The sequence below is a fragment of the Elephas maximus genome, chromosome 4 (assembly GCF_024166365.1).
Source record: "Elephas maximus indicus isolate mEleMax1 chromosome 4, mEleMax1 primary haplotype, whole genome shotgun sequence".
Classification (NCBI taxonomy): Eukaryota; Metazoa; Chordata; class Mammalia; order Proboscidea; family Elephantidae; genus Elephas; species Elephas maximus.
Window position 1 is genome coordinate 142061610 of NC_064822.1, and position 25290 is coordinate 142086899.

At 41.4% G+C, this 25290-nt stretch overlaps 1 protein-coding gene across 2 annotated transcripts in view; it reads right to left on the reverse strand.

Annotated features, from left to right (window-relative positions):
• The window catches only part of PAWR (pro-apoptotic WT1 regulator), a 148091-nt gene extending 124338 nt beyond the window's left edge, over window positions 1–23753 (reverse strand). The window contains exons 1-2 of one of the 2 annotated variants that reach the window (XM_049885174.1): window positions 23396–23748; window positions 22564–23227 (exon numbers count right to left, since the gene is read on the reverse strand). In XM_049885174.1, coding sequence (XP_049741131.1) covers window positions 22564–23079 — 516 coding nt within the window. In that variant the 5' untranslated portion in view covers window positions 23080–23227; window positions 23396–23748. Of the gene's footprint in view, window positions 1–22563 lie in introns of both variants that reach the window. The other variant, XM_049885176.1, reaches the window with a different exon arrangement.
• Between the last annotated feature and the right edge of the window lie 1537 nt (window positions 23754–25290).

The following is a 25290-nucleotide window of genomic DNA, read 5'->3' on the forward strand; positions in this document are numbered from 1 at the left end:
AGTAGAACCACTCCATAGGGTTTTCCTGGTTGTAATCTTAATGGAACAGATCACCAGGCCTTTCTTCCACAGCGCCACTGTGTAGGTTCAAACCCCAACCTTTTGGTTAGTAGTTGAATGCAAACATCTGCACCACCTAGGGACCTTTCACCACCATAAAACAAAAAAAAAAATCTCTGAAAGCTATCTTTATATAAAGCTGTTAGCTTTGTTTATGTGAGGTGCTAAAAGGTGATAGGGACCTCAGTATGAAACTGAAGCACCAAAAAATAAATAAACAATCAAGAGTACGGACAAGGCCGAAGTTACCAACTAAATCCTCAAATCAGACTTTCAGTACGGCTTTACCCTCTCTGTGCCTTACTTTTCTCATCTGTAAAACAGAGGTCACAGCACTGACCTCCAAAGAGCTTTTATAAACATGTAGCAAGTTAATAACACAGAAAGGACTTAGAATAGTGTCAGGCCCACTAAGCACGAACATATTAACTATTACTGATATGACTTGCTTATTCTGAAACACAAATACCCTCTCCTTCACCCATAATCAAAATAACAAAATATTCCAGACACCAACTTGTAGTATATGTGATTTCCGATTTGAATCATTCTGTTTGAAATTATCAAGTGACTCTAAGCAGAAAGTGGTCAAGCTGTATGCCTATCTGTTAGGAACACTGCACAAAGTATTCGGTGGAAGAGTGACCTACATAACCCTCACTTCTAACTTAAGATTTCTTACCTAATTCTGGTAATCAAGTTTTGCCAAGTTTAAGGGACATTATATTTTCATGCACTCCAGGTGAGGACACTAACAGTCAATCAAGGCACAAAACTGACCGAATGCTAATAAACTGCAGTCTACTACACTGTTCTAAAGGAGCCCTTGTGGTATAGTGCTTAAAGTGCTCAGCTGCTAACTGAAAGGTTGGTGATTCAATCCCACCAGCTACTCTGTGAAAGAATGATATGGAAGCCTGCTTTCGTAAAGATTTACAGCCTTGGAAACCCTATGGGCGCAGTTCTACTCTGTCCTATACAGTCGCTATGAGTCGGAATGGACTTGACGGCAGTGGATTTGGCTTTTACAGTGTTCTAATGGTCTCACAAATAATGTCTCCCCAAAGAGACTGTGGCAACAACTTTCCAACTAGTCTTCTTGCCTTGGTTCTCTCCTTCCTCCTATCGACTCTGCACACCACTGTCCAACAGGTGATATTGTCAAAATCCTGCTCTCAACATGTGAACACCCGGCTCTATGCTTCATAACCTGACATGTGAAGCCAAAAATCTTCAGCCTAGTGTTTAAAGTCCTTCACAATTCTGCTCCCCAATTTCACTTACTATTATTATTTCATGTTATAAACCCCCCAATTCCAACCAGGCTGCTCTCCTTTGTACCACTGCCTAGTGTGCTCTCTGCAATACGACACTCCTCTTCACCTGTCCAACCCTTATCAATCCTTCAAGATCCAGCTCAAATCTCACTCCCTCCACGAAACTTCCTAGACCACTCGGTCGTCTAGTAATCTTTCACTTCCCTGCACCAAGAATATGGCATAACATTTAATTAAACACTTTTTAAATGTTCTAGTTGTCACATATGATCTTTGTTCCCCAAATTAGATTATGAATTTCTCAAGGGACACTGCCACTGCCGTTGAGTCAACTCTGACTCATAGCGACCCTATAGGACAGAGTAGAACTGCCCCATAGAGTTTTCAAGGAGCGTCTGGTGGATTTGAACTGCCAACCTTTGGTTAGCAGCTGTAGCACTTAACCACTATGCCACCAGGGTTTCCTCTCAAGGACAAAAACCATCTAAATCCTGACAGTGCTAATTAACAGAACTGATAAGGAAAAAGTTTGAGCACAACATCTAAAATTATATATAATAAAAAACTAAAACCAAACCTTTTGCCATCGAGTCGATTCCAACTTATAAAGACCCTACTGGACAGAGGAGAACTGTCTCATATGGTTTCCAAGGAGCAGCCCGAGGATTCTAACTGCCAACCTTTTAGTTAGCAGCCTGAGCTCTTAACCACAGTGCCACCAGGGCTCCCATGTACAGTAAGTAGGTGGTAAATAATATGACCACTATATTACAACATCTAAATTATGCAGTATTCTTTAACTATTAATAACAACATAATTATATGTTGTTAATATCGAAAGATGTCTACAAGACATCAATACCAAAAAGGTTATAGTAGTACTTGTAGAATCATTAAATTCCTGGGTATTTATTGTATATTAAAAAACCTGTTGCCCTGGAGTCAACTCTGACTCATAGCGACCCTATAGGACAGGGCAGAACTGCCCCACAGGGTTTCTAAGGCTGTTGTGAATATTCATGGAAGCAGACTGGCACATCTTTCTCCCAAAGAGCAGCTGGCAGGTTTGAACTGCTGACCTTTAGGTTAGCCACCAAGTGCTTAACCACTACATCACCAGGACTCAACCTTTAGGTTAGCAGCTGATCACCAACTGCTTGAGCCACCAAGTTCCTTTATCACTGGATAGTGGGAATTATTTGCTAAAGAAACAAAAAATATTATATAGTAATTAACATCTTTTTTCAAAAAAGTTAAAAGTAAAGTAATATTCATGACATAATTTAAAGGTAGATTATAAATAGGTCCACAGGATATAATCCCAATGTATCAAAATAAATATGGGAGAAAACATGTCAAACAGATTAACAGTGGTAGTCTATAGATGATCTCTGCACAATCCTGATTTTGCTGTTTTGATTTTTTCCTTTTTGTTCAAATTTTCTACAATAAGACATTACTTTTTATAACCAAATAGAGAGAAAGGGAGAGTAGAAGGAAGGAAGGAAATATTTTTTAGAAGCTGAACAAATAGTTAATATCTGGGAAATGATTCCAAGGCCATGTCTTTACCACCTGTATTCCAAAATGAACTAAAAGAACCTAAGAATGAAATAAACATCTGCTTTTATATTAAATACAGGGCAAAGTCCAAACCCAGGGACATAACAACCTATAAACTTGGATATGGTTATACTCAGAACTGACTCTGGCAACTCAATATCACCACAGTCCCCCACCCTCCACTCTCTCCTGCCCCCTCCCCAAAAAAGTCATTCCCAAATTTTTTCAGTACAGAATTATTTTGTATTTGAAAGAATTACATGGTACAACTTTGTTTAGAGCCTATTCTCTCATTTCTTTTTAACCCATGTGGAAGTACATATTTATTCTGTTCTACACAATTTTATTTTACAGTATTTGGTACTGTTTACAACTCTTGAATAGATACTTGTCTCTGAACAAGAAAATCATCTTAATGACTTCAAATTAAGCAGGCAAAATTTTTCACTTCTAAAAACTGCCAAAATTATTACATAAACAGATATGGACAGGGGAAGTGTCCTGTCTAGCCAACAATACTAACGAAGAACAGTACATTAAAGTCTGAATTCCTTGGCATGGCCGTTTAGCTCCATCACAATTGGGCCGTATCATTACTCTTTAGCTGTTCTTCATTCACTCCCCATCATGAATTCTCTATACATCAAAGTTTTCCCTGCTATAACATATCTCCCTTCCTTCCAACAATTATAACCAGTGTGTGAGAGCATTGGCACCAAACAGATGTGGAGTCAAAACCAAGTTCTGCTACTTACTTGTATGGCCTTTGGGCAACTCACAACCTTTTTGAGGATCAAATGAGGAACATAAAAACCTACCTTGTAAAAAAAAAAAAAACTAGTTTAGGTAAGTTTCCTGAAAAATCTGAATGCTTCAAAGGCCAGCCAGCATAGCAGGGGCAAGGGCCGGGGACCATGGTTTCAGGGAACATCTAAGTCAATTGGCATAATAAAATCTATTAAGAAAACATTCTGCATCCCACTGCATCTGGGGTCTAAAACACTAGCAAGCAGCCATCTAAGATGCGTCAATCTGTCTCAACCCACCTGGACCAAAGGACAATGAAGAACACCAAGGACACAAGGCGATTATGAGCCCAAGAGACAGAAAGGGCCACATGAACATCATCCTGAGACCAGAAGGACTAGATGGTGCCTGGCTACAACTGATGACTGCCCTGACAGGGAACACAACAGAGAACCCCTGAGGGAGCAGGACAGCAGTGGGATGCAGTCCCCAAATTCTCCTAAGACCAGACTTAATGGTCTGACTGAGACTAGAAAAGCCCTGGTGGTCATGGCCCCCAGACCTTCTGTTGGCCCAGGATAGGAACCATTCCTGAAGCCAACTCTTCAGACATGGATTGGACTGGACAATGGGTTGGAGAGGGATGTTGGTGTGGTGGCCACTTGAGACTATGTTGGCAGCTCCGGCCTGGAGGGGAGATGAGAGGGTGGGGGGGGTTAGAAGCTGACGAAATGGACAAGAAAAGAGAGAGTGGAGGGAGACAGCAGGCTGTCTCATTAGGGGGAGAGTAACTGGGAGTGTGTAGCGGGGTGTATATGGGTTTCTGTGTGAGAGACTGACTTGATTTGTAAACTTTCACTTAAAGCACAATAAAAATTATTCCAAAAAAAAAAAAAAAAAAAAAACCTACCTCGTGAGCAAATGTGAGGATTAGAAATAATACCTGTAAAGTCCCCACCACAACCACTGCACCACCAGGGCTCCAGGCATACAGTAGGCATGCAATATATGCTATTCTTTCCCAGCTCTGTGCCTTTGCACATGCTGTTCACTGCCTAGAATGTTACTCTGTCCCCCTCTCTACTTGGGAAATTCTTTTTGCTAGTCAAAAGCCAGGGCACAATACAACCTTCGTCATATATAAAGCCTTCCTTGACTCCTTTAAGTAATTAAAACCAAAAAACCAAATCCACTGCCACCGAATCAGTGCCATCTCATAGCGATCCTATAGGACACAATAGAACTGCCCCATTGAGTTTCCAAGGCTATAATCTTTATGGAAGCAGACTGCCACATCTTTCTCCCATGGAATGGCTGGCAGGTTTGAACCAGTGACCTTTCAGTTAGCAGCTGAGCACTTAACCACTGCACCACCAGGGCTCCTCATCAGTGGCTCCCTATTCTGTGCTGGGAGTCCCAGGGTGGTGCAAATAGTTAACACAATTGGCTGCTAACCAAAAGGCTGGAGGTTAGAGTCTACCCAGAGGCACTTCAGAACAAAGACCTGGTACACTCCTTCCCAAAACTCAGCCATTGAAAATCCTATAGAGGACAGTTCCATTCTGAACACACGTGGGGTCACCATAAGTCAGAATCAACTCGACAGAAACTGGTTATTCTGTTCAGTTCAGTATTTTGTTCTTTTCTCCACCAAAGGTCTTATCACTAAACCAGGAAAACGCATTGCCATCGAGTCACTGCAACTCATAGTGACCCTATGGAACACCGCAGAATTGCCCCATAGGGTTTCCAAGGCTACAAATCTTTACAGAAGTAGGCTCCCACATCTTTCTCCCACAGAGTGGCTGGTGGGTTCAAATCACCAACCTTTCAGTTAGCAGCCAAACGCTTTAACCACTGCACCACCAGGACTCCAAACTATAATTGTTTTTTTTTAATCTTTTTCCCTGACAAAGACCGGAAGTTTGATCTTTTTATCACCTAGCTTGGTACCTGCATCACATAGCAGGCACTCACATGTTTCTAAATAAACCAACCAAAAAAGAGCCTAATAAAAAAATGTTATAGCATCCGAGGGAGAGGAGTGACAATGGCAAATGCTACACAGAGGTCAAATAAGATGAAAACAGAAAAAGAAGCTGTCATGTTTGGCAAATAAGACGTCACAAGCAATCTTGGCAAGATCGATTTCAAAAAAGTAGTAGGAACTGAGTGGTGAATACTAGGAGTCCGTAGGTAGACGCCACATTCGGTTGAATCACCTTTCTTGGGAATAGGCATAAATATGGATCTCTTCCAGTCAGTTGGCCAGGAAGCTATCTTCCATATTTCTTGGCATAGATGAGTGAGCACCTCCAGCGCTGCATCTGTTTGTTGAAACATCTCAAATGATATTCCATCAATTCCTGGAGCCTTGTTTTTCACCAATGCCTTCAGAGCAGCTTGGACTTCTTCCTTCAGTACCATCGGTTCCTGATCATATGCCACCACTTGAAATGGCTGAACATCGACTAATTCTTTTTGGTATAATGGCTCTGTGTATTCCTGACATCTTCTTTTGATATTTCCTGCATCGTTTAATATTTTCCCCGTAGAATCCTTTACTATTGCAACTCGAGGCTTGAATTTTTTCTTCAGTTCTTTCAGCTTCAGAAAACCCAAGCGTGTTCTTCCCTTTTGGTTTTCCATTTCCAGCTCTTTGCACATGTCAGTATAATACTTTACTTTGTCTTCGTGAGACGCCCTTTGAAATCTTCTGTTCAGTTCTTGTCTTCATCAATTCTTCTTTTGCTTTAGCTGCTCGACGTTCGAGACGGTGTTTCAGAGCCTCCTCTGACATCCATCTTGGACTTTTCTTTCTTTCCTGTCTTTTCAATGACCTCTTGCTTCCTTCATGGATGATGTCCTTGTTGTCATTCCACAACACATCTGGAAGAAAGGTGATCCAACCGAATGGAAATTATAGAAGAGTATCATTAATATCACACGCAAGCAAAATTTTGCTGAAGATCATTCAAAAAAGGCTACAGTAGTATATTGACAGGTAACTGCCGGAAATTCAGGCCCGTTTCAGAAGAGGATGTGGAAACAGGGATATCAATTCTTATGTCAGATGGATCCTGACTGAAAGCAGAGAATACCAGAAAGATGTTTATCTGTGTTTTACTGACTATACAAAGGCATTCGACTGTGTGGATCATAACAAATTATGGATAACACTGCAAAGAATGGGAATTCCAGAACACTTAATTGTGCTCATGAGGAACCTTTACACAGATCAAGAGGCAGCTGTTCGGACAGAACAAGGGGATACCGATTGGTTTAAACTCAGGAAAGGTGTGCGTCAGGGTTGTATTCTTTCACCATACCTATTCAATCTGTATGCTGAGCAAATAATCTGAGAAGCTGGACTGTACGAAGATCGGGCTACCAGGACTAGAGGAAGACTCATTAACAACCTGTGTTATGCAGATGACACAACCTTGCTCGCTGAAAGTGAAGAGGACTTGAAGCACTTACTAATGAAGATCAAAGACCACAACCTTCACTATGGACTGCACCTCAACTTAAAACAAAAATCCTTACAACTGGACCAGTGACCAACATCATGATAAAAGGAGAAAAGATTGAAGTTGTCAAGGATTTCATTTTACTTGGATCCACAATCAACAGCCATGGAAGCAGCAGTCAAGAAATCAAAAGATGCGTTGCATTGGGTAAATATGCTGCAAAGGACCTCTTTGAAGTGTTGAAGAGCAAAGATGTCACCTTGAAGACTAAGGTGCACCTGACCCAAGCCATGGTATTTCCAATCACATCATATGCATGTGAAAGCTGGACAATGAATAAGGAAGACCAAAGAAGAACTGACGCCTTTGAATTGTGGTGTTGGCAAAGAATATTGAATATACCATGGACTGCCAAAAGACCGAACAAATCTGTCTTAGAAGAAGTACAACCAGAATGCTCCTTAGAAGCAAGGACGGCCAGACTGCGTCTTGCATAGTTTGGACATGTTGTCAGGAGGGATCAGTCCCTGGAGAAGGAGGACATCACACTTGGCAGAGCAGAGGGTCAGCAGAAAAGAGGAAGACCCTCAATGAGGTGGACTGACACAGTGGCTGCAACAATGAGCTTAAGCATAACAAGGATGGTAGAGATGGCTCAGGACCGGGCAGTGTTTCGTTCTGTTATGCATAGGGTCGCTATGAGTCGGAACTGACTCGATGGCACCTAACAACAACAGGTAGAGGTCAGGCCTTTAAGAAGTTGAACAATTGAGGAAAACCAATAACTTGAAGGTGAGGCAGAATTAAGGGAATATCTTTGCAGGACTGGATGAACCAAGAGGTAGAGGCTAAATATTTCAGAAACAAGAAACAAAATAAGCAAGAATGGAGATGGGGAGGGGAAGTTGGCCCTGGAACAACATACTGCTAGGCTCTGCTAGACATAAAAAGGTTGAGGTTGAAATGCAACATAGGTTTTGAAGAGCAGTCTGGGAAAACCGAGTTAATACCTTTTATAATGGAGTAGATGATCTCTAAAGACTTTTCCAGTTCAAAATATTCCGTTATGTAATTTTTCATACCAAAGCAAAATCTCTCAAATCCATCCCTTCTTTTCCTTTTCTACTATCTTTGTCCTAGCAATCACCATTACAAAACTCTTAAATGAGTATTCCCACCTCTAGTCACTGTATGCTCCTCATCCCTTTTTCATCTCACTACTTGATCTTCACAAACCATTGTTCTACATATTTCACATAGATTAATGTAGATGTTGACATAGATACCAATGCAGATGGTTATATATGTACGGGCATATATATATATATATATATATATGCAAATGATATGTTAGGGAACAATTTGAGCATAATATAAACTTTGCGTTTGCTTATGCTCAACTAGAAGAAATACTAGTCAAGTGCAGAAAATTGCAATCCAGCCACATAAAAATATGCAAAACACACACACCTCAAACATCTACAGGTAACCTCAATTCGCTGCACGTTTTAGATGCCACACTCATCTACATCTGGGGTAATACTTTCAGTCTGATTTCAGATAATGCTCCTTCCCCACTTCACAATACCACAGAAGCTAAAATTCTTCCAATATCCACTTGTACAAGCAAATTTTATGTTTTTTCTGAAGTCCCATTTTATTGTAGTATTTCTGTATGTCTTAACCACTTAAAGTGTAGAATTAGACTATCGTCCTTATTTGGTTTCTATTTTTTGATGTGCCACTGACAAAATTTTTGAGTGTTGTTCCTCTAACTCCATTTTCCCATACATCCTTATGGTTTTTATAGTGCAATTTTTCACACTGTGATGAGTTTTAGGAACCAGTATGTTGCATTATAGCATACACACAGTTTGATTACTGGAGCTCTGACCACTGATTTCAAACCAAAGTCAAAAGCTACAAACAAGGTTAAAAAAAAAAAAAACTATACACACCTCACAACTATCTGAAGGTTCTAGTACCTATAAGACTTTGAATGACCCAGACACTTTTTCTGAATTGAAGAATGTCTCAGTAAACACAATATATGGAAAGAAGTAAACAGCTGTTTATCTTAAGATAATTTACAAATGTGACAATCCAAAAACCACATCATAAGGCAGAGAAGCAGTTCTTTCCCAACTAAGTAATGTTTAAGTATTTTAACATCAAACAGCAAAAAACATATCCACCCCTATTTCTGGAGTAGGAAAATATACACGATAAATTATCAAATATATACTACGCTGTATTTAAAACATGGTTCTTCTTTTTTTATGTAGATACACAGAAAAGTATTAAAAATATATGTATAACAGAACAGGTGATGATTTTCTCCATACTTATATTTCCACAGGGGACTAAAATAAACACATTAACAAGTTACTTTTACCAGCAGAAAAAGATTAATTTCAGGTTCTATACATTTGGTTTGGATCAACTTCTGCTTGCATTATGAAATATCAAGAAGTCTTGTCCAAAGAACACCAAGGACACAAGGTAATTACGAGGCCAAGGGTCAGAAAGGGCCACGTAAACCAGAGACTACATCAGCCTGAGACCAGAAGAGCTAGATGGTGCCCAGCTATAACCGATGACTGGCCTGACAGGGAACACAACAGAGAACCCCTGAGGGAGCAGGGCAGCAGTGGGATGCAGACCCCACATTCCCATAAAAAGACCAGACTTAATGGTCTGACTGAGACTAGAAGGACCCTGGTGGTCATGGCCCCCAGACCTTCTGTTGGCCCAGGAGAGGAACCATTCCTGAGGCCAACTCTTCAGACAAGGATTGGACTGGACAATGGGTTGGAGACGGATGCTGGTGAGGAGTGAGCTTCTTCAATCAGGTGGACACTTCAGAATATGTTGGCATCTCCTCCCTGGAGGGGAGATGAGAGGGTAGGTGGGGTTAGAAGCTGGCGAAATGGAAACGAAGAGAGTGGAGGAAGGGAGCAAGCTGTCTCATTAGGGGGAGAGCAATTGGGAGTATGTAGCAAGGTGTATGTAAGTTTTTATGTGACACTGACTTGATTTGTAAACTTTCACTTAAAGCACAATTAAAAAAAAAAAAAGTCTTGTCAAAAATTCGAAACCCACCAATGGAACAAAATCGAGAACCCAGATATAAACCCATATACCTACGGTCAGCTGATATTTGACAAAGGACCAAAGTTCACTAAGTGGGGAAAAGACAGTCTTTTTAACAAATGGTGCTGGCAAAACTGGATGTCCATCTGCAAAAAAATGAAACAGGACCCATATCTCACACTATACACAGAAACTAACTTGAAATGGATGAAGACCTAAATATAAAACCTAAAACATAAAGATCATGGAAGAAAAAATACAGACAACACTCGGGGTCCTAGTACATGACATAAATACAATACAAACCATAACTAACGATGCATGAACACCAGAAAGAGAAACTAGATAACTGGGAGCTCCTAAAAATTAAACACTTATGCTCATCAAAAGACTTCACCAGAAGAGTAAAAAGAGAATCTACTGACTGGGAAAAAAATTTGGGCTATGACATATATGACAAGGGACTAATCACTAAAATCTATAAAATACTTCAACACCTCAAAAACAAAAAGACAAATAATACAATTAAAAAACGGGCAAAGGACACGAACAGACGCTTCCCTAAGGAAGAAATTCAGGTGGCTAACAAACATCTGAGGAAACGCTAATGGTCATCAGCCATTACAGAAATGAAAATCAAAACTATGAGATATCATCTCACTTGACGTTACTGGCAGTAATCAAAAAAACTGAAAATAACAAATGTTGGAGATGTTGTGAAGAGATTAGAACTCTCATGCACGGCTGGTGGGAATGTAAAATGGTACAATCACTATGGAAAATGATACAGCGTTTTTTTAAAAAGCTAGAACCAGAACTATGATACAATCCAGCAATCATACTCCTAGGAATATATCCTAGAGAAATAAGAGTCATCACGTGAACAGAGAGATGCATACCCATGTTCACTGCAGCATTATTCACAACAGCAAAAAGACAGACAACCTAACTGCTCATCAACAGATGAATGGATAAATTACGATACATACACACTGGAATACTATTCCACAATAAAGAACAATGATGAATCCACAAAACATCTCACAACATGGATAAATCTGGAAGGCATTATGCTGAGTGAAACAAGTCAATCACAAAAAGATAAATATTGTATGAAACCACTATTATAGAAACCCAAGAAAAGGTTTACATGCAGAAAAAAACAATCTTTGATGGTTACACAGAAGGGGAGGAGTGGGGAGGGGAAATCACTAAGGTGATGGTAACCCGTTGCTGTCGAGTCAATTTCGAGTATTAGTGAAGCTATACAGGACAAAGGGAAATGCTGGTGGCGTAGTGGTTAAGTGCCACAGCTGCTAACGAGAAGGTCCGCAGTTCCAATCCACCAGGAACTCCTTGGAAACTCTACAGGGCAGTTCTACTCTGTCTTACAGGGTCACTATGAGTCGGAATCGACTCAGTGGCAATGGGTTTTTTTTATGGGTTATAGGACAGACTAGAACTGCCCCGTAAGAGTTTCCAAGGAGTGCCTGGCGGATTCAAACTGCTGACCTTTTGGTTAGCAGCCATAGCTCTTAACCATTCTGCCACACCAGGGTTTCCTGGTGATGGCAGACAAGTGTTAACTTCGGTAAAGAGAAAGACAATGCACAATATAAGGAAGTTAGCATAACTTGACCAAGGCGAAGTCACAGATGATTCCCAGATGCATCCAAACACCTTGAGGGCTGGGGACCAATGTCTTAGAGGACATCTAGGCCAACTGGCATATCATAATTCATAAAGAAAATGTTCTATATCCTACTTTGGTGAGTAGCATCTGGGGTCTTAAAAGCTTCCGAGCAGCCATCTAAGATACATCTATTGGTCCCATCCATTCTGGAGCAACAAGAATGAAGAAAACCAGAGACACAAGGAAAATACTAGTCCACAGGACTAAAGGACCACATAAATCACAACCTCCACCAGCTTGAGCCCACAATAACTAGATGGTGCCTGGCTACCACCACCGACCGCTCTGACAGAGATCACGAAAGAGGGTCCTGGACAGAGCAGGAGAAAACTGTACAACAAAACTCTAATTCACACACACAAAGAAGACCTGACTTACTGGTCTGACAGAGACTGGAGGAACCTCCAAGACTAGAGGCCCCAAGCACCCTACTAAATCAGAAATGAAGCTAAAGTCCAAATGCTCACCTTTTAGCCAAAGGTTAGACGTGCGTACAAAACAACCAACAATTGATGTGATTGTATACAATGAAGTATACAAGACCAAATGGACAATGACAAGTCAGAAGCAAACATGAGAATGCAGGAAGGGACAGGAAAACTGGATAAATGGACTAGACATGGGGGAATCTGTGGTCCAATGGGAAAGGGGGAGAGTGCTGATACAATGCAGGGATTGCAACCAATGCCACAGAACAATTTGTGTATAAAATTTTTAATGAGAAACTAAGTTACGCTGTGAATTTTTACCTCAAGTACAGTAAAATTAACTTTTTTCGAAAGCCAAAAGTAATTTGACTGTTCCCACTAATATCTTACTTTTTATCCATATTCCTCAAGTTTCATCTCCTGAATATTAAGTCTTTCTTTATAACTGAGATTTCCATTCTTTTAAATACTGCTAAAAAGTATTCTACAAAAAATTCCAAAAGAGAAATGTACTTCATAGTTTACATAACCAGCAAATTTCTCAAAGAAGTAAGATTAAGTAGTTCACTCATATACCCACAGACAAGCTTGGTTTTAAATGGCATATATTAATTTTATTACAAAACGTGTATTTTAATTTTATTTATCCTACTCACTTAGTCCCTTAGCGTTTATATAAAGAACCGTCTCCAGGGGTTGGTCCCTCCTGATAACATGTCCAAAGTATGCAAAGACCAAGTCTCATCATCCTCGCTTCCAAAAAGCACTCTGGCTATAAGTCTTCCAAGACAGGCTTGTTTGTTCTTCTGGCAGTCCATGGTATATTCAATATTCTTTGCCAACACCAAAATTCAAAGGCATCAATTCTCCCTTCAGTCTTCCTTACTCAGTGTCCAGTTTTCACATGCATATGACGCAACTGAAAATACCATGGCTTGGGTCAGTCTCACCTCAGTCCTCAAAGTGACATCTTTGCTTTTCAACACTTTAAAGAGGCCTTTTGCAGCAGATCTGCCCAATGCAATATGTCATTTACTTCTTGGCTACTGTTTCCATGGGCATTGACTGTGGATCCAAGTAAAACAAAATCCTTGACAACTTCAATCTTTTCTCCATTTACATGATGTTGCCTAGTGGTCCAGTTGTAAGGTTTTTGTTTTATGTTAAGATTTAATCCATACTAAAGGCTGCAGTTTTTGATCTTCCTCAGTAAGTGTTTCAAGTTCTCTTCGCTTTTGGGAAGCAAGTTTACATCATCTGCATAACACAAGTTGTTAATGAGTCTTCCTCCACTCCTGATGTCCCATTCCTCTTCATATAGTCTAGCTGCTTGGATTATATGGTCAGCATACAGACTAAGTAAGTATGGTGAAAGTGTACAACCCTGATGTACACCTTTGTTGATTTTAAAACATGCAGTATCCCCTTATTCTGTTCTATGTACAGGCATGCCATGAGCACAATTAAGTGTTTTGTAATGTTCATTCTTTGCAGTGTTATCCATAATTTGTTATGATCCACACAGCTGAATGCTTTTGCAGTCAATAAAACACAGGTAAACGTCTTTCTGATACGCTCTGAATTCCGTTCAGATTCATTTGACATCAGCAATGATACCCCTCATTCTACATCCCCTTGTGGATCTGGTTTGAATTTCTGGCACTTCCCTGTCAATGTACTGCTAAAACAGTTTTTGAATTATCTTCAGCAAAATTTCACTTGTGTGTGGTATCAATATTAAAAAATATCTGTTATAGATACTAACTCCTATACATATGGATGGAGCCCCAGTGGCGCAGTGGTTAAGAGCTCGGCTGCTAACCAAAAGGTTAGCAGTTTGAATCTACCAGCTGCTCTTATGCGGCAGTTCTACCCTTTCCATACGAGGTCACTATGAGTCGGAATCAACTCAAAGGCAATGGGTTTGGACACACAGAACTGTAATCTATAACATAAAATTTCTTTATCTATTCAATTCAGCAAAATCGTTAACACAGTATTCACTTTCAGAATACAACTTTTTCTTTAAATTTAACTGTATAAAATAAGAGATTATTGTTAAAAAATATACTGTGACCCATAAAAATTCAGTGAATGATATTTCTTAAGACTATCAAAGTAAAATAAGCATTTATTAGCCAATTCACGAGAAGATTTAAACTCATTGAAGCTATTTCTACCTTTAAAATGTATAATTTTGTTGCTTTTAGAAATTAAATATTCTTACAATATTATCCAGAGGTGGTGCTCAGTATAATTTTAAGTAACCTAAGGAGAATGTAACGGATGGCTGAGGGTCAATTCTGTATCAGTAGGCACATGGGTATAAACACAAATATCTAAGACTTAAACTGAAATTTGCCTCAGCAATAACAAATTATCGTTAAGAGTGAATTGGCTAGTCAAGAAACACCTTTGCCTACAGGTAAATCAAATAGCATAAAACATATCCATCAGTATTTTTGGTTTGAACACTGTTGCACTTTACTGAGTGGAATGCTAAAACTTTAAGTACTACAGGTTCCAGGCACATAATGAAAAATTAAGATGAAAATATAAAAGCACTTAAAGCACAACCTTGTGAATTTACTAAAAACCACTGACTTGTACACTTTAAAAGTGTGAAGTTTATGGTATGTGGATTATACCTCAATTTTTAAAAAGAAGAAAAAAAGCACTTAGAAAATTTCAAACCCTAATATTTGCCCATAATTTTAAACTTCTAAAACATTATATCAGCATTACTGTTATGCAGCACAACTGTTTTCTGGCCTACCTTACAGATACTAAAAACCAATGTCAAAACACTAAAGGGCATATACAGGCCCCCAGCATGATTTTAAATAGGAACTTGGATGCTACTAAATTTATGTTTATTTGTTCTCAAATTTTTTCCAACGGAGTTCCAACTTCCTCCAACTCTTATAAAAGATCTATTTTCACATTCTACAGGAACATGATGTTGTTAGTTGATGCTGAATCAATTCCAACTCATGGTGACCCCATGTGTGCAGAGTAGAACCGCTTCATAGATTTTTCAAGGCTGTGACCTTTCAGAAGCAGAATGCCAAGCCTGTCTTCTGAAGTGCGTATGGGTGGTGGGTTTGAACTGCTACCCCTGTGGCCAGTAGTCGAGCGCTTAACTGTCTGTGCCACCCAGGGATTCCTATTAGCATCCTTTATTTTACCACTAAAATAATCTCTGTCTTTCTTAAACTAAGTTTATAGTTGGTAATACAATGAAGTGTGATGAGATGGTTATTAAACACCAGGCTATAGAGTCACTAAGTCAGAGTCAACTCGACAGCAGTGGGTTTTAGATTTTGGTATGAATACAGACTGTCTCTACTCTGCTTCTTACCACATATATGACCCTCTGGCAAGTAAATAACTTACTCTCTCTACCCCATTTTCCCATAGGGCTGTGGTAAGAATTAAATGAATCAATATATGTAAAGTGCTTAGAACATAAACATACCTTATAAATATCATCTCCTTTAATTATATAACTATTGTTTTCATAGGAAAAAGCACCTCAGCTCAGACAACTCATTACAAATCCTGATAATATTAAAATTTCCATTTACTTTATCAACAAGCTCAAATGTTTAGGAAAGCCAGGCTTAATATCATACTAAGCAGTCTCATACTAAGCAGTCTCAGTGTTTCCACTACATCTACCCCATTCACAAGTTTAATTTTCTCCAGTTCTGAATCACTGTTAGTTCCCCTCCTGACTCACCACATAGAAAGGTAGACAGTCTGGAACATAATGGGCATACCAAAGGCATTTCTTAATCTACCTGGATTTATAAGCAGAACTTGTCCTATATAATGATCAACAAATATGCTGAATAATTATAACCTGAACTGCATTCACTTAAAAGTGCTTTTGATATATTAAACGCTTTTTTATCCTTCCTTTTACTATCCTAAGTGCTATAACCCCACCTTGACAGAAAAACAACATATTATTATCTAACTAAAATCAAAGATCCACATCTTCTGACTGCTAGCCAAAGATTCTGGTGTTCTGAAAGATGTTTACCTGTGTTTGACTACGCAACACATTCGACTGTGTGGATCCTAATAAATTATGGATAACCTTGCTAAGAATGGGAATTCCAGAACACTTAATTGTGCTCATGAGGAACTTGTACATAGGCCAAGAGGCAGTCATCCAAATACAGCAAGGGGATACTGCATGGTTTAAAGTCAGGAAAGGTGTGCATCAGGGTTGTATACTTTCACCATACTTATTCAATCTATATGAGGAGGAAATAATCCGAGAAGCCAGACTATACAAAGAAGAGCGGGCATCGGAATTGGAGATTCATTAACAACTTGCATCATGCAGATGACACAACCTTGCTTGCTGAAAGTGAAGAGGACTTGAAGCACTTACTGATGAAGGTCAAAGACCACAGCCTTCAGTATGGATTACACCTCAACATAAAGAAAACAAAAATCCTCCCAACTGGACCGGTAAGCAACATCATGATAAAAGAAGAAAGACTGAAGTTGTCAAGGATCTCATTTTACTTGGATCCACAATCAATACCCATAGAAGCTGCAGTCAAGAAATCAAAGGACGCTAATTACCGCCCTGAAAGGGAATACAACAGAGTCCCTGACGGAACAGAAGTGGGGTGCAGAACTGAAATTCTAGTAAGAAGACCAGATGTAATGGTTTGACTCAAACTGAGAGGACCACAGAAGACACGGCCACAGACTCTGTCCAGCCAATTCTTCAAACAAAGATTAGACTGGACTTTTATAAGACATAGGATGATACTTTGAAAGAGGGTGCTGCTTAGCTCAAGTACACACATGAGACTAAATGTGCAGCTCCTGCCCAGAGGTGAGAGAAGGCCAAAAGGGACAGAAGCTGGTTGAATGGACACAGGAAATCCGGGATGGAGAAGAGGAGTGTAACTAGGGTCACATAACAATGTCTGTATAAGTTTTTGTATGAGAAACTAACTTCAACTGTAAACTTTCACTTAAAGTACAATTTTAAAAGAATTAGAAAAAATAAAGTGCCAGAAAAAGGGGAGTTAGAGGAGAAATTTCTAGATTAAACTTTTTTTTAAAAAACCTCCCGACCAATTCCAATGTGTAGACCTCATCTGGAACTTAACCCAAACAAACTGTAAAAAAAATTAATGACATTTATGAAACAACTGGAATTTGAATACTTAATGGGTATTTGACAGTAAGGATTTATTGCTAATCTTATGTGTAAATAATTATACATAGTTATGTTAAAAAAAACAGTCCTTATGTTCTGGAACAAGTATTGAAACATTTATGAAAAAAATTAAACGATGCATTGGATTGGGCCAATCTGCTGCAAAAGATGTCACCTTGAAGGCTAAGGTGTGCCATGCTATCTTCCATAGTCTCATACGCATGCGAAAGCTGGACAATGAATAAGGAAGATCAAAAGGGAACTGATGCCTCTGAATTATGCTGCTGTCGAAGAATATTGAACATACCACAGGCTGCGAAAAGAACTAACTTATCTGTTTTGGAAAAAGAACACCCAGAATGCTCCTTAAAAGCAAGGATGGCAAGACTTTGTCTCAAATACTTTGGATGTGTTTTCAAGAGGAATCGGTCCCTGGAGAAGGCCATCATGCTAGGTAAAGCACAGGATCTGCGAAAAAGAGGAAGACCCTCAACGAGATGGACTTGACACAGTGGCTGCAACATTGGGCTCAAGCATAACGACTGTGAGGATGGCACGCCACCAGGGAGTGTTTCAATCTGTTGTACATAGGGTCACTATGAGTGTTTCAATCTGTTGTACGCAGGGTCACTATGAGTCAGAAGTGACTAGATGGCACCTAACAACAACAGCCAAAGACAGATTTATATTTTGCTGGTATTCAAAATTTTGCTGAATAAACTATATATAGATTACGGGGTGAGAAGCATTCTCTGGGTCTACAAAGTTGACCTTAATTTCTATTGAAATTCCACGTTTTCACCATCCATAGGCTGAATTATTTAAAATAACCTCTAATAAAATATTATGGGGAAAAAACAGGAAAATATGCTAAATAATGCAAGACAGATTAATTCTTAAAAGCAATTCTTCTTCTAGAAGCACAAAAACATTTAAAATTACTCTATCCATTTTCTCACTTTCTATGTGATCTTGAGCCAATTAAGCTCTCTAAGCCTCAGTTTTCTCCTCAGGAAAAAAAGATAACAAGAGAAGCTTTAATTACCACATAGGATTGTTGAAAGGATTATTAAAACAGCACATAGAGCACATTAGCCAACCACTGTGAATACAGTGAGTTTTCAATATATGCTAACTGTTATCATTTAAATCAAAACTTCACTGCAATATGACCTCTACCTATTCAAAAATTGTATTTTCTGTGGCAACCATCTCCATCAACCCATTCATGGAAACCTACTAAATAGCAGTAACTTCACAAGTACTCTGAGAACAGGTGTCTGAGTCTCTCAGCAGCCTTCCTGGACTATGCATCTCCTCTTTGAATTAGGTAATGTGGTCAGGGCACTATGCTATCACTGTTCTTACCATATTTCCTTACATTACTTGAGATCTCCTTCTGGGCAAGGACTATGTCTTATTCATTCCTATATCCCCAGACTACAGCCCAATAGTTCTTAACCCTGACTCACACTAGAATCACATGGGGACCTTATAAAAATATTAATGCCTGGGATCCACCCCACACCCCAGATCCATTAAATCATACTGGAGGGGAGGGGGAAACAGCTTGAGCGGGGGTATTTTTTTTTTAATTTTCATATGATATTAATATGCTGCTAGTGTTAACCACTGCATTCTAACATTTAACATACAAAATACAAAAAAAAAAAACCACGGTGCTGTCAATTCCTACTCATAGCAACCCTACAGGACACAGCAGAACTTCCCCATAGGATTTCCAAGGCTGTAATCTTTATGGAGGAGCCCTGGTGGCACAGTGGTTAAGAACTTGGCTGCTAACCAAAAGATCAGCAGTTTGAATCCAGCAGCCGGCTCCCTGGAAACCCTATATGGCAGTTCTACTCTGCCCTATATGGTTGCTATGAGTCAGAATCAAGTCAACGGCAAGTTTGGTTTTGTTTTTTTTTAAATCCTTACAGAGGCAGACTGCCACATCTTTCTCTTGAGGAGCAACTGGTATGTTCAAGCTGTCCACCTTTTGGTTAGCAGCCTTGTGCTTAACCACTGAGCAACCAGGGCTCACTTTCTATGCAGATATATACATACAGAAATACATATACATATAAAATACTCAGTTTAAGACTCTGATCCTCAATAGCTTCCCCACTCCAATCATCTCTTCCCTTTAAGCACACGATATATCTAATAAACATTGGTTACATGCTGCCTTAAGATGGCTTTTAAACTGTTAGCTCAATACTTAAGCTTTTTCATGTAATTATGCCTTATCATTCTTCCTAGATTACAGTTTGCTTCTTGAGAATATGCACTGCCTTATTCTTGTTTTCTCTACAGTGCTTAGGATCGTGCCTTGAACATAGACATGTAATAAACATTTGACTGATCTTATAAAAGTACAAAAGTTACTGGCAGGAAGTATGTCACATCCAAATTATCCAATTTGGGCTTACTATTACCAAGAAAATAGAAAAAGTGAAAGAATGAGAAAAAACATTTTAAAATATCTCTAGTCTAATATATAAGAACTAGTTTATCTCATTAGAGAACATCTGGATATTTACATATTTTATTACAGTCATCACACACAGTCTCCCACCCCCACCTGTCATTTTCAGTTTTTGACCTGCTTACTTACTAAAACAATCTTCTAGTTGATTTTGGTATCTTTAGCTGCTGTCAGGTGCCTTTATAATAATTTTATAACACTCTGTAATTAGTAAAAAGAGTTAATGAAAGTCTCAATGAATGGGTCATACAGATGTTTAAGAACCACTTCTTGAAAGAACTTAATGTTTATCAACTATTAAAACAGACTACATACAAGCTACATGCTTATCTATTAACATAAATTTGGTTGGGAATACTGTATAAAAATCTTAGTATTAGATATAATACAATTCTACTTTTGAATATTGACAGATTCTAGGCAGATTTTCACCTGTACAATATTTTCATACCCGAAAATTTTGTAAAATGCAATATGACTTTTTCAAACAAAAGTGCCAGGTTGTAATACACAATAAACTTCACAACAGGTATTCTCAAGGTTGAAATTACTAAGAGAAACAGTACATAATTCTAAAAGGGGACAATCTGTAAACTTGAAAATGGTGCACTTTCAAAGTTCTGTGTTGCATATTTTACCACTATTAAAATAATGTGAAATATTTGAGTTATTTCTAAAAAACCAAATATGGAGATGAGGCACTCAAAAAGTGTGCCTACTAATTAGATACTGTGGTAAAACATTACCATGTTGTGTTATTGGGTCAGACCGGCACAAAGCCTATAGAGCCACTGAAGAAAGCAGTTCTCAACTCCCTGTTCAATTAAAAAGGATCAAATTCCACAGACAAAAATGGTGCCCTGGATTGTTTGTTTTTAAGTAAGATTAAATTTAGGAGTTGCCAACACCCAAACGAAAAACATTCCACAGTATCAGACTCAATGGTTGTGGAGAGTCATCTACATTCTCAGCACTATGTTCCCTTATCCAGAACAGGAATATTAACAAAGGATGTTTCTCAGGATTTCACAAGATACACTCTACTTACTTACCACAGTAAACATTACCCTTCTTTAAAAAAAAAAAAAGTACTTAAAATAATTTTAGCACAAGCAGACAGACAAAAAGTGAAGTTTAGTATCTGCCAAGATAGTTCCCAAAATAAAGCCTCTGTCAGATGAAGAGTGAGGAAAAGATTGAAAATGACAAATTCTTCTATTTGGACCATCAGCTAATTTTAAAAATAAAGTTGAGGAATGTAGCTTTTCCAAAGCCTTGTCTTCATTTTCCCCTTAACCTTCATGTTTTTCGCTCAAAAAAAAAAAAAACCTAGAAATTTGATTACCACTCTTATGAATTCCTTTTAAAGCAATTTAATGAATAACAGATCTTTTGTGCAAGTAGCAAACCACAGAGGACAGTTTTGCTGGCTGATAAAAATCTCTCTGAAACACTCTTAGAAAAACATGTCCTACAAAGAAAAACTCTGATTTTCCAGGTAAATCACAGGTAAGGCTTAAAACTCTGGGAATGTTTCATATACGCCCTAGTTTATTGCAAATGCTTTTATTTAAAACCACAAATAAAGTTAGTAATTCTTAATAGCTTTTTTATTTACTAAATGTCAAAGTTGGGTAAATCAGAAGGCCATGAGTGAAAAAATGTGAAACCTAGAGAGCCAATGAGAAAAAAGATGCAGCTACTTTGGGTAAAACAAGATAGATGAATCATTTCCCAAAACCGGTGAGCTCTGATTTTTTATTTGGGATTGTTTTGTTGGTGGTAAACAGTCATACACTAAGTAAAAATGTTTCACCACTCTAAAGGGAAGATGCCCTTCCAGCAGAAATGTTGAGACTGCTCAAAAACACCAAAAAAAAAAAAAAAACCCGACCATAAGTGTGTTCCTGAATACACAGAACCAAACAAATAGGAGAAGAGATCATCTAAACTAAAAGAATTGTGGGTTGCTGTTTTCCTACTGCCCTAAATATTACTTAGAAAGAACTGTGTGTTGGGGAACACTATTTCCAAAAAAGTTGTTTTACATATGAAATAGTGCATATACGCATTTGGATTCACTGCAAAATAGAGCTGTCTTGGATATTGCTGAGGTGACATTTACTTCACAGGTGCCATTAAACACTGTCAAGACGGTAAGAAGAGAAAAGCAATCTGGTAACTTAAGAACACGTGGGAAACTAAATTGAATATGTCGTCATCACCACTAGTCAATTTTTCTAACTGATAAAGCATAAACAGACTAGCCTAGGTAGGCAAGTCCTGGAGTCACAAGTTGTCTTTCCACCACTGTAAAGTAGCCTGGGCCAGAGCCCTTAGTCCGGATGTCCGAGAAGCACATGTCCTAACTTTGGATCGGGGGGAACTTCCCAGGAAGCATTTGTTCCAGAGTAAAACTCCATCACCCTCTGCCTGCACAACTCGGTGAAGGGATATGAACAACGAAGCTAGGGTGGGCAAACTGCGGGCCCGGAGACCTGGGAGCTCCCTGGAGGAAGAGACAAGGAGGCCCGCCAAGGTCCGGCTCACCTCTGTCGCGGGGATGTTGACCACGCCGGTGGAGCGCCGCTTCTCTCGCAGCTTCCTCTTCTCGATCTGCCCCTTGCCTTTCCTGGCGCTGGGGCCCGAGCTTTTGCCCTTCTCGGGGCCGCCGTCCCGCTCTTCCTCGTCGCCCCGGGGCGGCGGTGGCCCCGAGGCGGGGGCGGGGGCGGCGGCGGCAGGGGGATCATCCTCGGGCCTCCGCGAGCCCGGGACGGCCCGGGCCAGAGGCGCCGGGCCGACAGCGCAGTTCACGCCCCCGGGGCTGGGGGCGGCAGGTGCGGCTGCGCCGGCCGGGAGGTTGTTGTTGAGCTCGTTGGCCACGGCTGCTGCCGAGGTGCCCAACACCCCCGCTGGGGGCTTCGCGGCCGCGTCGCTGCTGCCGCCGCCCGGGGCAGGCGGGCCCGGGGGATTCTGCTTGGCGCGCATCTTCTCGCGCTTCGCCTTCCACTCCTCCAGGAAGTCTGTGGTGCTGCCGCTGCTGGCCCGGTAGCCACCGGTCGCCATATTCCCAGCGGGGCCGGCCGAGCTCTCACCTCAGGCCGCCCACCCCCGCTCCAGGCGCCGCCGCCTCTTCCTTCCCACAGCCCGGAGGATGCGAGGGAACGACCCCCCGGCGCGGGGACAGCCGCGGCTCCCTCAGCAGCTGGCAGGTCTGAGGGGAAACACAAGAGGGGAGCGGGGAAAGGAAACGTGAGGTCCTCGCCCGGCCCGAGGGTCTCCTCCTCGGCCGTGCCCCTGGGAGCTCCCGCAGAGCGTGCCCGCTTCTTCCCGACCGCGAGAGGCTGCCGCGTCTCCACCCAACAAAGTTTCCCCGACGCACCTACACGGCGGGCGACGGGCTGCACCCCGACCCGGGATCGCCGCGCCTCGAGGGGAGGGGAAAGCGATGACCCCACCTCCGAGGGCCCGGGCCGCCCGCCCCTTTCTCCCCAGGATCAGCGCCTGCAGCGGTCGGCGCGTCGGGACCAGACCTCGCCACCTGTCGGCCTGTTTCACTGCCCGCCCCCTCTCTCTGGCCGCCGCCGGTCCGAAGTCTCCACTACAGACACCCCGATTCGGGGGCGAGGCGTGGAGCCCCTCTCCGGCTCGCGGGGGAAGCGGAGACCCGAGCAGACACTAGCTGTCCGGCCAAGCCGAGGAGGGGGCGGGCGACCGGCCCCAGCGTGGGCGGCCGGTGAACTCCTTACCTTGGAAGAGTTTGGGGTAACGAGCACGGAGCAAGGGGGCGGGGGGGCGTGCCCAGGTGAGCCCAAGCGGCCGCGCAGGCGGCGCGGAACAAGCCGCGGCAAACTCGCGGTCCCGTGCTCGCGGCTTTCCTGGGATAGGAGGGAGGGGACGAGGGAGGGACAGAAGGAGGGAAAGAACAAGGGGCGGGAGGGGAGCCGAACGGCGCCGAAGCTCGGGCGGAAAGGGCCGAGGCAGCGCGCGAGGGGCGCGGCGCGGACCGGGAGGGTCGTACGGGCCGACGCCCCGCCCCCGGCGCTCAGGTGCGCGGCGCCGCGTCCAGGCGGCTGCTGCTGGCAGCCCCGTGCTCCGTGCCTGCCGCCCGCGGGTCGTACTGCACATTCCTGGGCTCGGTGCCTCCGGGCGTCCAGCCTCTCGGCGCCTCTGACTCCGGGGCGGGAGCGGCCCTTCACGCCCTTCACCCCTCTCCTCTCCTCCGCCTCTCCCGTCTCCCACTACTCTTCCTTTTAAGTACAAGACCAAATTTTTCTAGGGGAAAGTCTCCATTGCTGCTGGCTGAGGGCGAAAGTGTAGTCAACTGGTGGTGATTCAGGGCCTGAATAGCGAGGATGTGGAAATACCCACGCGTCCCTTTTCCTAGTCCTTGCTCCACTGAATTTCAGACGAACTAGGGTGGCAGACAAGAGGACGGAAAGAACCAAAACAAACCCAGTACCCTCTAAGAAGGGTCTGTAAATCCTTATGAAAGACTTGGCTAAAAGGAGAAACTTAAATTGTCATTGCTAACCTAAATGCTGGCGGTTTGGACCTACCCACCTTCCCAAGGAAGAACAGTCCTTGGCGATATGCTTCCTTGAAGATTATAACCAAGAAAACCCTATGAACAGTTCTACTCTGTAACAGCCAGTGTCGCCGTGAGTCTGAATGACTCGGTGGCAACTAACATCAACTATTAGGTTTGCAAGAGAAAATTAAAAACTCGTTTCTACAGCATGTTGTATTGGCTAACACAGTCCTATTTGGAGTTTTCTTGTTAGCCTTTTCTGTACACCTCCTCCTCTTTACAGATAGTGAATTTACCAGCAAAGCTCCCTAGGGCAAGTACTAAAGCTGTACTGATGCTGATTTCAGAGAAGCTAGGGAGGTGACTGTCTCTGTTTTTCCATCCTTAACATGCCAAAGGGTAAATCTTATCCTAAGATGTAAGTCATCAAAAATGTCTGTATCAGGGCTAGGTGAGCTGCTGCTGACAGACACCTGAGAAGACCTCACACTATGCAAATAGTGCCAGAGCACATCATTGTCATAGGCTACAAATGCCAGGTCACCATTTTGTAAAAACTAGGAGAGCTCTGAGTCACACTCTTACTTAACAGATCTTTCTTCCTACTTAATATGCCTGTTTTGCCCAGGTGGCACATGTGGGTGGGCAGTCAGTGTGTGCCTGAGACAGGAATGGGAGCAGGAGAAAGTAATTCACATGCTATTTATTTTTCAGAGGGAATGTCACAATTCTGGTCTATGCTTTGA